This window comes from Homalodisca vitripennis, chromosome 2 (assembly GCF_021130785.1).
Source record: "Homalodisca vitripennis isolate AUS2020 chromosome 2, UT_GWSS_2.1, whole genome shotgun sequence".
Lineage (NCBI taxonomy): Eukaryota > Metazoa > Arthropoda > Insecta > Hemiptera > Cicadellidae > Homalodisca > Homalodisca vitripennis.
This window is the reverse complement of record NC_060208.1, coordinates 98,763,027-98,777,144: the sequence shown is the minus strand read 5'-3', so window position 1 is coordinate 98,777,144 and position 14,118 is coordinate 98,763,027. Positions and strand designations below refer to the sequence as shown.

General features: G+C 32.8%; 1 protein-coding gene across 1 annotated transcript in view; it reads right to left on the bottom strand.

The window, feature by feature from the left end:
- Positions 1–8,200: 8,200 nt before the first annotated feature.
- The window catches only part of LOC124354411 (chromobox protein homolog 1-like), a 34,824-nt gene continuing 28,906 nt past the window's right edge, over positions 8,201–14,118 (bottom strand). The window contains exon 6 of the mRNA XM_046804844.1: positions 8,201–8,597. Within this exon, the coding sequence (XP_046660800.1) occupies positions 8,471–8,597 (127 nt within the window). The 3' untranslated portion in view covers positions 8,201–8,470. The remainder of the gene's footprint in view (positions 8,598–14,118) is intronic.

Below are 14,118 nucleotides of genomic sequence, written 5' to 3'. Positions count from 1 at the left end.
GTATTAGTCTTCGAAATTCACAGTCCTCTTCAGCCAAAAACTGGTTCTCAGCATTTTTCATACAGCGAAATATCTTAAGTTCTCTGGGCATTGTAACACTACTTCAAATTCACTTATTCATTACAAACTCTATGGATAAAATACAAAATACATGGACAAAAAATAAAACAGTTATGAACCAGATATTGTATTGATCATGTATTGATTGAAAAGTATTGATCATGTTTTCGCCCGTATTGCGTGCCGATACAGGATGTTAGTGGATGTCTCAACAATACACGCCGGTATCACTGACCACTCACTGTTGTGTGTGCGCTTATCACTGGCCGGTGGGGATGGGGAGGGGGACGACCCCTTGCCAACCTCTCAGCCGCTCAGGACGCGCGTCAACTATGATAAGCTGAGACAGCTGTTGCGTGAAGCCGACTGGTCTGATGTTTACAACGATCAGGACCCGTCGTCTGCTTTTGACTCTTTCATTGACTTATTTCAGATATATATAAAACAAAGTGAAGAAATATTAACTTTTAATAAAAAAATAAAACAAATAAAACCTTGGATAAATGATTTTATTTGTAGAAAAATTAAAAAGAGAAACTCCTTATTCAAACTTGTAAAAAATCATCCTAATAATATTAATCTGAAAAACTATTATACCATATTTAGAAATAAGTTACAAGATGAAATAAGAGCGCTAAAAAATAATTACTATAAAGTACAATTTGAAAAATGTGAAGGTAATACAAAAAATACTTGGAAGGTTTTAAATGGCATAACTAATCAAATGAAAGTAAATTCAAAATCTGTTGGATTGTATATAAATGATAAACTTGAATACGACTCAAGGACTGTAGCAAATGAGTTTAATGAATATTTTTTGAACATAATAGATAACTTAGATTTAGATAGCAATTTGCCTATGAATTTTTCAACTTTAAGTTTTAAAAGCTATTTTGACGATGTGTATCAAGTCAGATCGATGTTTTTAGAAGCTATTTTCAAAGAAGACGTAACTATTGCTATAAATTCCTTAAAAAATAATACCTCTCCTGGTATAGATAATATAAGTTCTAATCTTATCAAAACAGTTGCACGGGAAATAGTTGAAATTCTTGCGTATCTGATAAATTCAAGTTTTGAACATGGTATTTTCCCAAACCAATTGAAGCAAGCAGTTGTAATTCCTATTTATAAGAAAGGACCAAACAGTCAATGTAGCAATTATCGCCCAATCTCATTACTTTCTTGTTTCTCAAAAATTTATGAAAAAATAATGAAAAAGAAGCTTTTAAAATTTCTTAACAACACGCGTTTTTTTAGTCAAAATCAGTTTGGTTTTAGAGATAATATGAACACTGAAAATGCCCTAATGCATTTCATGTCAAACATTTATGACGGTTTAAACCTAAATAAATGTACTAGTGGCCTTTTTTTAGATATAAAAAAAGCTTTTGATACTGTGGATCATGATATTCTACTTGATAAAATGCATAAATCTGGAATCAGAGGAGTAACAAACAAATGGTTTGAAAGCTACTTAAAAAATAGACGTCAATGTGTCAAAGTGTGTGCCACATACAGCGAACCTGGTACAATTTCTCACGGTGTTCCTCAAGGATCCGTTTTAGGGCCAATTCTTTTCATAATATATATAAATGACCTATGTAATGCAAAATTTGAAGGTAAAGTGACGTCTTTTGCGGACGACACTGCGCTCAGTTACGTAAAAGATAATTTGGCTGATATTCATATTGCTATGAATAAAGATCTGACAGCAATACAGTGGTGGTTCAAAATGAACCATATGTTACTTAGTACTGAAAAAACGATGTATATTAATTTTAGCTTAAGAAAAGATGTATCGTTTGAAACACCCATAATTTATAAATGTGCAGGTTGTATTATGGATTCAAGCTTAAGTATCTGTTTAACAAATAAATGTTCAATCGTTGAAAAAACTAAAAATTTAAAATACCTAGGTGTTATTTTAGATCAAGAAGTTAATTGGAAAAATCATATAACAAATATTAAAACAAAGTTAAATAACGTAATTAGACTCTTTTATTTTCTGAAAAATATGTGTTGCTCAAACATACTTAGAATGCTATATTTTGCACTTGTACAAAGTCGTATTGAATATGGATTATTTCTTTGGGGTGGTACTTATAACATAAATATGAATTCAATATACTTACAGCAAAAACATTTTGTCAGAATAATAACTTCAAAAAAAATAACTGAACCCTCTCGTCCACTATTTAAACAGTTGAAAGTTTTTCCTTTGAAACATTTATTCGTTTTTAAGATTTTAAAATGTTATTTTAGTATGATAACTTCTGTTCATCAAATTAATGAATACAAAAGTAAACTTAGAAATGCAGATAATGCTGAAGTTCCAAAGCCGAAAAATACATTCTTTACCAAATCTTTTATTTTTATTGGACCTTGGTTTTTTAACAGGCTGCCAAGCCACATTAAAAACTCAACAAATAAAATTGTATTTAAAAAAAACTAAAAAAGTGGCTCCATGATATAGATAATATAGATATCGTTCTAAATATTCAAGTTTAGCTTTTAATATTATCACTTTGGGTTTTTATATAAATTTTCATTATTATCCTCTTAATCATTTTGACAAACACATTAGTTCTAAGTAGATGTAAATTCAAATTTAAATCAGGTTATACAGATTTAAATATCTTGTTTTGAATAGTTTTATGTAAATATATATTTCTTTTCCTTAGCGAGAATTTGGTTTATTTTTTGTGTGATTTTTGTTCGCTGATAACTATTTGTTTATTTATTGTTTTTATGCTGGAACCTCCGAACAGGCTAGCCTTGGAGGCCCTATATTTCTCTATATATAAAAAGTAAGATGTAGTTGATAATCATCTTTATATTTTTGTTATCTCAGTATATTTTTTAGTTTCATTCTTGTACTTAGATTACTTAGTTTTATGTATTCTTACGAGTAAATTTGCTTAAGTTAAAAAACCTTGTAAACTTTTTCATTGTGCTTGACATGTTTTTGTATTTAAAATATTGTAGATAAACTTATAGTTTTGAAGTCAGTCCTGGCAAGACATAAATACGTAAAACTGTCTACTATACATATATAAAAAAATTGTCAACTATATGTATATTGTATATATTGTGATGTAAAAGAGAAATAAATTCTTTATTCTTATTCTTATTCTAGATAGATTAGTTAGTTGTGGCATGAAAATCTGTTCACCAATTTCTGAACCACTTATTTATTATTGAAATAAACATACAGTGGTCTCCATATCATAGAAATATTAAAATTATGCATTTTAAATAACCACGGAATAAAATGTACTGTTAAAATGAAGGATTAGCAATGGGTATCTAACATTTTTGCTAATATTTACTAAAATTTTGCTTATATTTTTAGTAAATAGTTACATAAAAACCGTGGTGACTAACTATTTAGTAGAAATACATAGATCCAGATTTCATAGACACATAAGATATTCAATATTTTAAAGGTTTTGTTTAGTAGAATATAATAATGAGAAAAACAACAGAAAATATAAATGTGGACAAACACAATCAGGCCAAAGACATTTTCCTTCCAACCCTCACCATCATGTCATTTTCTGTTTCGTGTAGCAGTTGCCTGACTGACACCAGATGTGCTGAAATGGAATTTCTTGTTTCATCCTCAAAAAGAAGATGCGGTATTCTATCTTTGGTAGTTTGGACAAGGGTGGTGAATTTCTCTGGAGCATCTGATAGGTTGCTTTCGGCGGTTTGTGGAACTGCTGAAATCATAGACTGGTAGGACTCATATGGTGTGCTTCTGGGATGGGCAAAAGGCCCTTGAGTCCTAAGTGCATGGCAATAGATGGCCGGCCCCATAGAAGAAGAAGTTTGTAAGTGACTTACAGTTCTGTAACCTAGTTTATTCAGTTTTTCAGGTCAAAATTCATATAAAACAATCATGTATTTGATTAATTACCCTTCTAATGGTTTCAGTCCGGGTTCATTTAATCCTTGGATTGGAAATCTGGGCAAAATCTTTTGCCTCTCTTATCTCACTAACAAATCATGTCCAGATATACATGTTTATATGAACTTTTTGTCTTGTTTTTAGGTCTACAATCATCTGTTAACACGTTCGCTGTGGGTATTAACTCTGGTTACCACTGCTACGCTGCGCTAGGAGCGGGCAGTAACTATGGTTACCACAGAGCTTTTGTTCTGAAATGAGGTCAGTGTGTGGCCAGCACTCGAGCTATCACAACGCCGTATTTCTCACTTCTCGGGAGGTACTTTTCCTGCATTTTTATGCACTTTGTTTTCACATTAGGCTTTTTCATTATTTTTCATGATTTTTTAAAGTTTTTATAGTAGTATGTGATTGTGCAACACAATGGATGTTTCCCTGGGACCAAGTGGTGTACAACAACCAAGTTCTAGGCTTATTTGTAAATAATAAATGACTTTTGGTTGGGTTGGTTAAGATGTATATATATATATATACACATTTGTATCAACATTTGATTTGGGTAAACTTATTTCCTATTTTTTCTTACATTTTTATAAAATTACGTACTACAATATTTTTTGTAAACTACAATAATTTCAAGTAAAAATTTAAATATATTTGATTAGAATTACTCACCACATATTTGTAAATAGTAACTGAATTTGAATGAGTTAACGGAGATGTACGTAAACTTTTTCACATTTTTATAAATTTTTACATTCATTTTGGTTTACACACTTACGCATAAATATTGTTTATGTTTGTCTAAAACGAATAAAATAGTGTACTTAGCTACGATATATTCATTTTGAATATTCCCACTACCATAAAAAGATGTTCCCTAGTGCGAGCGGTAACTAGAGGTACCAGCTGGCAAGGAAGACTGTCCTCAGGAGCTAGCGGTAACCACCCACTGTTACGGCATTCCCAAAATGGTAGAATGATAATTTTTGTGACTAATGAGTAATTTTCATATATTTCTATCATATTTCATCCAAAAGTAAGTAAAAATATAGTTAAAAAATGTCCGCATATACGGAACTATACATAGGGATTTTTAGCAGTGAACGTGTTAAAATGTTTTCCTTTCCTAACAGACCTTCCTGTATACCGATCTTGTCGTCTTAGTCAAATTGGACTGACTTGGCAGCTATCTGACCCTGTTTGTGTTTGTGAATGTTAATAAACTTATTTTTCTAAATTGTAATTGATTCAGAGAAAACTAGTATGGTAGTTATATGTTGTGCCAAGAGTATAACAATTTTATTACAACAAACTGAATCATTTATATAAGCTGCTATCTATAATATTTGTGTTCTAAGCCACACCCTATTTTATATTTGTTGAGTAGTTTTTAATTTCAATAAAGTTATAATCAGGTTGGTTTGTAATCAAAGCATGATACTATGTCAGTGATTTATATTGGCATCTGTATTCAAAATTAGTACTCTTATTTACGAATACAGGAATAATTTGGATTGATTTTCAGAGTATAAGATGTAGAATATTTATAATGATAACCATGTAAAATTTCAATTTAAGTGGAATATTTCAGGCTGACTAGATGGATTAACACAAAACTAATGTTGGAATTAATATCTACCCAACTCGCCTTCGGCTCGCTGGGGGCTAACGCCCCCAGGCCCCCATTTGGGTGTTGGCCAATTTCGGGGATTAAGCGGAATTCAGTGACGGGTTCAATCAGAGAATTATACTAGGGTCTGGGAGTTTAAATTAGGCCTACTTTATTGAAATTTTATTTATTAATCAAAAGTTTTGACTTTAATGGCATTTTACTGCCTAACCGTTATGAGATACGACAAAAATTGACTGGACCTTTCTTGTCGGAAATTTAATTTTGTTTTTCGATTATACCATCAGATTTGAGCTACGAGCTCTGGTTTAGGAGGTACAGAGCGTGATAGTAAAGTCTGCACCTGTCAACTATTGTAAATTTTGAGTGGAAATATAGTAAAAAACCTACCCTAAGTCAACATTTTTTAAATTTGTTTAGGGGGTTTTTATTTACTCAGGAGTTTATATAGTCATGCCAGGAAATTCCATGGAGGGGGTTTTAAAATGTTACCGGGGGTTAAGACATCAGGGGGTTTAATTTACTCAGGATGTTATCTGGTCATGCAAGAAAAATTCAGGGGGGGTTAATGTTACCGGGGGTTAAGACATCAGTGGGTTTTAATTTACTCAGGAGGTTATCTGGGTAAATACTGTGAAATTCCAGAGGGGGGGTTTATTGTTACTGGGTGTTTAACACACACGTGGTTGTCTTTTAGTGGTTTGTTGTGTTTGTTAAAATAAATAAATTCTCTCTGTCACTATCTACTATTGAGACGTTTCGCTAACGCTCAGCCCAATTCCCAAGGGGGTTTGTAATCACCTCGGTAACGTAGTAATAATTGTTCAATCCGGAACCAGAAATGAATTGAACAAATCATTGTAGCAAAAAATCTAAAACACCAAAATGTGCATTTTGTAAAAAAACACGATAAATATTTTAACCATTGAAAGCGATTTACAGGCTTACTAAAGGATATAAGACAAAAGGCTACTGGACCTTTTTTATAGATCTCATAGTTTTTCTAGTTACTGAATGATAAAGATTTAAACTTCAATCAACGGTTTCGGCTGATATCGACTCCAGAAACAAGATTTTCACGTATCAATCACAAAATAATTGCACTTAAACGCGTTTTGGGCGGTCGAACCGTTGTAGATAGGTCAAAAAGGTCACTGGACCTTTTTTGTAGATCACTTCATTTGCTAAATAAAACCTTTTTTTTTTATTTTGACTTCCGACCAATGGTTTTTGCCGCTATCGACACCAAAAACAAACTTTTTCACGTAAATATTACAAAAAAATTGCACATAATCACGTTTTTCGGCGGCCCAATACCATCGAGATAGGACCAAAAGTCACTTGGAACCTTTTCTGTAGATCACATAATTTGCTAATTTGATGGGTCAATCAGATTTGAGCTACGACCTACCGTTCGGCCGCTATCGGGCTCGTAACATTATTTTAAAGCGAAAAAATCTCTGGAATGTCAAATGTTCGACGCGTTTTGTCGCTTAAACCATGGAAGATAGAGCAAAAAGTCACAGGAACTTTTTTGTAGTTCACTTCATTCCTGACCATGAATTTTTCGTGGGTCAGATCCGAGCTAGCTCCAACGGTTCGCCCGCTATCGGGCTTACAAAAAAGTCCTGCAAGGGTAAAACAAAAATGCATGAATTTTCGTGAATTTTTTTGAGGGGTTTAAAAGTAAAAAAGTCCGGTTAAAAAAGTCCGGTTTTCAGACTTTTCCTCCGGGTCATATTGCAAAAGGTACCTGCATGCCAAATTTCAAGTTTCCAGCACTTCTAGAACTATGTTAGAATTTGTATCTATATATCAGTCAGTGATCAGTTACACATGCGGCTGTATAGTATATTAGATTCACATGGTCTGTCACAAACATTTATTCAAATTGTAAACCTCCCAATTCTATTACTGTAGGAAATAAGTAAGTCTTTAACCCTAGAACTGGCAATGGTGTCACTCTGTACTGGCGGCTATATTTAAACAGCCTCGCAGACATTTCTTATAATGTATCACATTTCATAACTGTTAGTCCAAATATAAACTATTATATGTCAATGTTATGGAGAGCATTATAATAACAATATCTTATTGTTTCTATGGAAACATATTTTAATTTTTTTTACAAAATGTAAGAAAAATGTTTTTTAGACATTTTTTTGTAAATATTCCGTTGTGTAACTGCTTAGCAATAAGCTTTACATCAAAACCGTAAATGTATAACTTATTCGAAATTTTGTCCTGATTCCAAAAATATATAATTATTGTAACTTTTACCTCAAAACATATGTGTTACAGGGCATATACAATTTTTCACTCAGCGTCACTAGATCCTGCCCTGCGAGCTCTCTAAGATCATTTGATCGGTCTCTAAAGTTTTCACCCATACTGAACAACTAAAACTATAACCTAAGAAAGCTAAAAAATGGACGGGCCTTTGGCGACGAAAATTCGTTACATACCAGCTCTAGGGTTAAAATACACATTCGGACATCCAGTATAGTGGTATCTTAAAAATTATTTTCAAACTTAACATCCGAAAATGAGACACATTCCTGCAATAACAAAAACAAGGGGAATAAATTTACATCTTAAAATATAAACTTTTAATGTGCTAACATTACTTACATACATACACTTACAGTTAACTTCACTAAGCCATTACAAAAATTATTTCAGGTTGAGCAAACCATTTTTCATTATAATGCCAAAAGAAGAATAGATTTTTAAAGTATAAGTCATGGTTATCACAAAATAATGGATTTACAGTAAATTAACTGTACATGAAATCAAAAGACAATAATACGGCCTGCTCTGCCAAGGCTTTGATTGGTAGATAGTGAAGTAACAGAGATGGTGAATTAACCGGACTCGTCAGTAGCAGAGGTGTGCCATGTAAGGCGCTCCTCATAAAATTGGATGACCACTTGTGGGCACCTTACGTTGGCCTGTCTCGCGGGAACCAAATCAGCCTCATCCGTTCCCTTCCTGCAGACAGAAATACAGTAGTTAAACATCTATCGAGAGCTACTATCTGCTAAATGCTAAAGCTTTGAAAGCATGTAGTCTGGTGTTGTCACTTGTCACCAAGGATCTCATGTTAACTCAACCTAGAGACTACCTGATTTGGCCTATAACAGATACAATGTACTCACCTCAGTGAGCAAACAAAAATAACTTTCCTTCCCATCATTTAGCTCAGCCAACAAATGGTTCCAGAAGAAAAGTCAATAAGTGGAAAAAATAATTATGAGATATTGATTAAAACATAGTAAAACTCACTCACTCCTGGTGGTGGTGGAAGAGGAGGGGAGGGCTCCAAAGATCCCTCATCTTTTAGGCGTTTCAAAGGTCCTTTCTTTTTGTTTTCCGCCTATCTTAGTTAGATTAAATACAAGTAACCTCACTGTCTATCTTGCTACATTCTGGCCAAATATAATTTATGTATTCTAATGCAGTAGACCCTTAGAAACACGACCCTCATTAGCATGACTTTCCTAATAACATATAAATTTTTCTAGCCCCTTGAACTTCCCATAACATGTTATAGTATGACTTTCTGTAATCTGAATTAGGAATTCAGTTCAAAACCATACCCTTTACAGCAAGTGTTATAAGAAAATTAATGATTGAAACCTGTACACTTGGGATTTATTCAGCTAGAATAACATATAATAAAACAGCCAGTATATTATTATTACTAAATATTTTCATAAATGGAACAGTCCATCACATTCTTCTTTCCATAAGAGATCAAAATCTTTCAAATATTTTAGAGTATATCTCACTCTTGATGATCTCTCAAATTTATAGATTTGTCTTCAGAAACATGATAGCATCCCTCATTGGACCACTTCATATGGATTGACCCCTATCTTATTCATGTTTAACATCCGTCATTCAAGTAAGATGTTCATTGAATTACAAGTACAAGAATGACTTTTTTACTCTTTTTGTTATTTGTACTTATTTATTGTGTGTTGTTGTTTATAATATTTATTACTGTTATAATTCAGTATTTAATGTAGCTGTTTTTAACTTTGCGAATTACATAGATGTATTGTTATGTCTTACATATTTATATACTATTAAATCAATTTTGTTAATTATTATAGTTGGTTATGATATTTTATGATATATGCAGACAATTTATTTATTACATATGACTTAACCACAGTATTAAATTGAGGAATGAACTAGAAGCATTTATGTATAGCTATTAAACAGTAATTTAGGTATGACAAAGTCTAATGCATCAGTACGTCTAATGAATAATAAAGTTTTCGATTCTTGTAATATTGACTATTGGAAGAATTTACTATGGTTTGGTTTATAGTAAGACTGTACATTTTTCAGAATTTTGAAAGATTCTCATTATGTTTTACCTGATTAATTCCACAGATTGATATATCATCTAAGTAAGCATAAGTCTCTGTAAATTTTTCTTTTTGAATTATACTGTCAATTACTCTTTTGATACATGCCACACAGTTTAAGACACCAAAACGTATACAACAAAACTGGTAAAAATGGTCAGCTGTCTCAAACGCTGTGTACTGTTTCCCCTCTTCTAATATTGGAATCTGATAATAATAATAATAAAATCTTTGTGATGTGAATTTTAAAATTTTTAACAAAGTCAAAATTCAGCATAATAACCATTCAATAACAAAATATACTAATAACAAAACAATATTCATTATTATAAGTATTATAATACATTTTAAATAAATATTAATACATATGTTAAGACTAATTGATCAATGTGATAGAAGTTTTCATAAGACTAATTAAAAATATATATTGGTTTTACAAAAGAATTCGTATGAGTTATAGAATGGATTTTTTATTAGCCAATTAAACAATTTCTTCTTACAAGTAATGTGGGGATACTTTTTCTGATTTAAGGTTCTAAATGATTATATAATTTCAAAGTCAATACAATATGACTTTTGAGTGTTTTGGTTAAGCAATAAAAATCAATTGTTTTGTTATTTTTAATTCGTGTATTGTAATTATGCATTAAATTATAATCATTTTAGAAAATGTTCATAACTAAGTCATATCAATAAATATTGATTATTGTCTGTATCTTAAAATGTGTGAACAAAAGTTATGTAAAGATCTATCGGACCTGAATTTGTAATTACTCTGAGAATTTTTTTCAGTATAATTCTTTTAACCCCGATGTCTGTATTATACGGACGTCGTAAAAATGGTGTCAACTCCAGACATCTGTAAAGTGCGGATATGCACTTTTTATTATTTTACTGGCCACCTATTTTACCAAATGCTTTTAAATTCCGCATACTTGTGCACCAAGATAAATTGCATCAGAATATATTAGTTTGTAAAGCTTTGACTGTATTTTGTCAGTATGTGACAAAGCAATTGCAGTTCAGCTCGACTCACTGCCCACGCTTGGGGGCCGTTCAATTATTACGTAAGCAGATTTATTGCAATTATTTACCCCCCCATCCCCCTTGTCAGCAAAAGTAAGCAAAGCTCTTACCCCCTCCCCCCATGCTTACGTAAACATTTGTCAAGTAATGTATTGTTTTTTTAATTTTATAACGTTATAATTATAATTTGAAAAATAAGAAAATACATTTAGGATAGAGATTATATTTTACTGAAACGGTATTCAAAATAGAGTAAAGGACAAAAATATTATATCTTACTAACACAACAAACTTTATTTTAAATTTTTGGTACATATATTAAATTCAAATTAACAGTCTTCAGTCCATGAAACCCGAATCCATGATTCTAAGTTTTCGATGACATTGGATTGCTTCGATTGCTGCTCAGTGTTGTGAGTCTGCTCGCTTTCATCCGATTTTGGAATGTCTACGTCATTCTCATCGAGCCATTCAACATCATGGTGCTCTAAATTTTGAATAATGCACATCAGTTCATTAGCACGACGAGCAGCGACTCTTACAGGTCTAACTTTCCTATCAGTGTGCGTGTTTACTTTCTTATGGATCTTTTCGATGTGACGATTTAGTGACTTGACGGAAGCATGATAAAGACCACACGTTTTGCATGTTCGACTTGATAGCCTCAATTGTACCGTCGGACAAAAATAATCATATGGCATTTGCAGGAAATCTTTGAGTGAAGCACTTAAGCGTAGAGCTAAATTGACTGGAAGATTAAGAAATTGCCCTCCTTCATCTAAAACTAAGTCATCAACTGTTTGTTTTACTTTTACAGGTGGTGGAAGAAACCTGTTGTCTAGTAATCTAAATAGGCCACTTCTTGGATGACAGCATTCTGTATTTCTACATTTTACAATTTGGAGCAAGTATTGGCTTTCACGCACATGTTCTGAATACCATTTAATGTCTGGAAAAGCAGGAAGATCTTGTTCACCTGCCCCAACATATTTTGCATTAACATTATAGCCATCAATTTCCATTGAACTCCATACTTCAGCTAATACATTTCCTGCAATTCGAAATTAGATCTTTCTAAATATTCATCAATTGTAACGCCACGTTCATCCAAATGAGACCCAAAATGGTCATTAAACCAATATTAAACCAGCCAGTTCCCGACTAAGAGGAGCCATTCTGCGCTCAACTCTGTTATACGCACTTCTTCCGGGAGCATTGGTAGCTAAAAACAATGCATCGAGATCATGTCGCTTAAAGTGTTATATAGCAAACCCTATGACTTTTTGATAACGCGGATTTTCATCTGGCCCTCCATCAACCGTCATGATTACCACTGGTTTTACTAGTCCATGGTCAGTTTTAGCTAATGGTCGAAACTCTTCAAGTTCGAGAAGTGTTTCGAAATCCTGAGCATGAGTATTAGCAGTAGATGAACTATGCTTTCCACTTCGAATAGCGATGTATGTTGGTCCAGAATATCCAACGGCTTGCGGTTGTCCTAGCATATTGGAAGTGATTTTGATACCAGCATAAACCAGATGGTATTAATTTATTACGCTCAGCGATTACCCAATCGTGATCAGGCAATTTGATTCTATATTCCATGTGCATTAGAAGAGGTGCTTGCTTATTTGCCACAGTTACGCCAATAGGGACTCGAGCTTTATCATCTTGAGATATGAAAAATACTTGATCTGGTTCTAGTATGGATGCCATGTTCTCTAAATAATGGATTGATGTTTCAGCGAACTTGCTATCTAAGTGGCTCTTGTGGTGATCAGTTTGAGCCCGAATGAGCTTAACAGGGACTGTCGAGACATGTCTTCGTCCCTCTGCAGAATTAGATTTTCTGGGAATCAAACGAAGATATGTCCCACTGCGACTAATGTCAAATCCCATTTTACGTAATTCTTGTGTGAGTTCATCAAGAGTTTTTACGCTGCGAATTGATTCCGTTCGTCTTCTATCATCTGCTGCACTCCCAAATAAAGCTATATCCGCGATTGTTTTCAATAGTAAAGGTTGATTGCTTTCAAGATTAGGACGTCCCACTGAATCCCTCAGAGATGGTCTTTTTTTCATTTCTGGATTTTCATAACAAATATCTTCTAACTTTCTTTTCATACCATCCCTGTGTTTCTTCTGGGCAACTGCGTTTTGAACCTTCCTGTTTAAAGACTGTTTTGCTGTTTTTATTTCCTCGCGCAACTTAATGATCTGTTTATCAACTTCAGCACGGCTTGGCATAGTATCTCTGGCAGAATACAAAGCATTCAGATTTTTTTCGAGTAGAGCAATCTTATTTTTCATAGCTTCCTGAGAAGGTTTTGGTCTCTGTTTATCTGTATTTTTATTAATTTCGCATTGCTGTTGTGATTCATTACCGGTTTTTATTTTATCTTCTTTCTGTTTTTTAATATTTGTTGCTGGCTGTGTAATTTGTGTTTTTTCTGCAGGTTTACAGGTTGCCTAAAAATAAAAACTTTCTATGGGTTCTGCTAAAGATTCTCTTATTAAGCTACATAAATACAACGTATGGCAATATATATGGTAAATACAAAACCCTATGGCTTTAAATCTAATATCTTTAAATGAGCAATTCGTTCCGGTCACAAAATACAGGGTGTTATACTCTATTCAAGTAGGTATTTAAAAGAATGTAAACAATCTTGATATGTCTTTTTATTGAAATATGCAATTATAAAATTAGATATTTGTAAAGGTGCGTACAGACATCGCGAGGCTTGCGCCGCGAATGTTTCGTCTCGCATACATCAACCTGAGGCATGCTACGGCACATGTATACGTGCGAACCATTCGTGGCGCACGCCTCGTGATGTCTGTACGCACCTTTATGTACTTACAGAAAAGCAATTTTAATATTTGTTGAGTTTTTAAATGAATTACAACAGATTTTACACAGTTTACAATTTTAAACCACATATTTCAATAAAAAGACATATAAAGATTGTTTACATTCTGTTAAATACCTATTTGAATAGAGTATAGTTTTCTGTAGGTATATATATATATGTATAAAACTAACATCCTGTATTTTGTGACCAATTGACGGAATCAATTATAATAAATAAATCTATATAATGAAT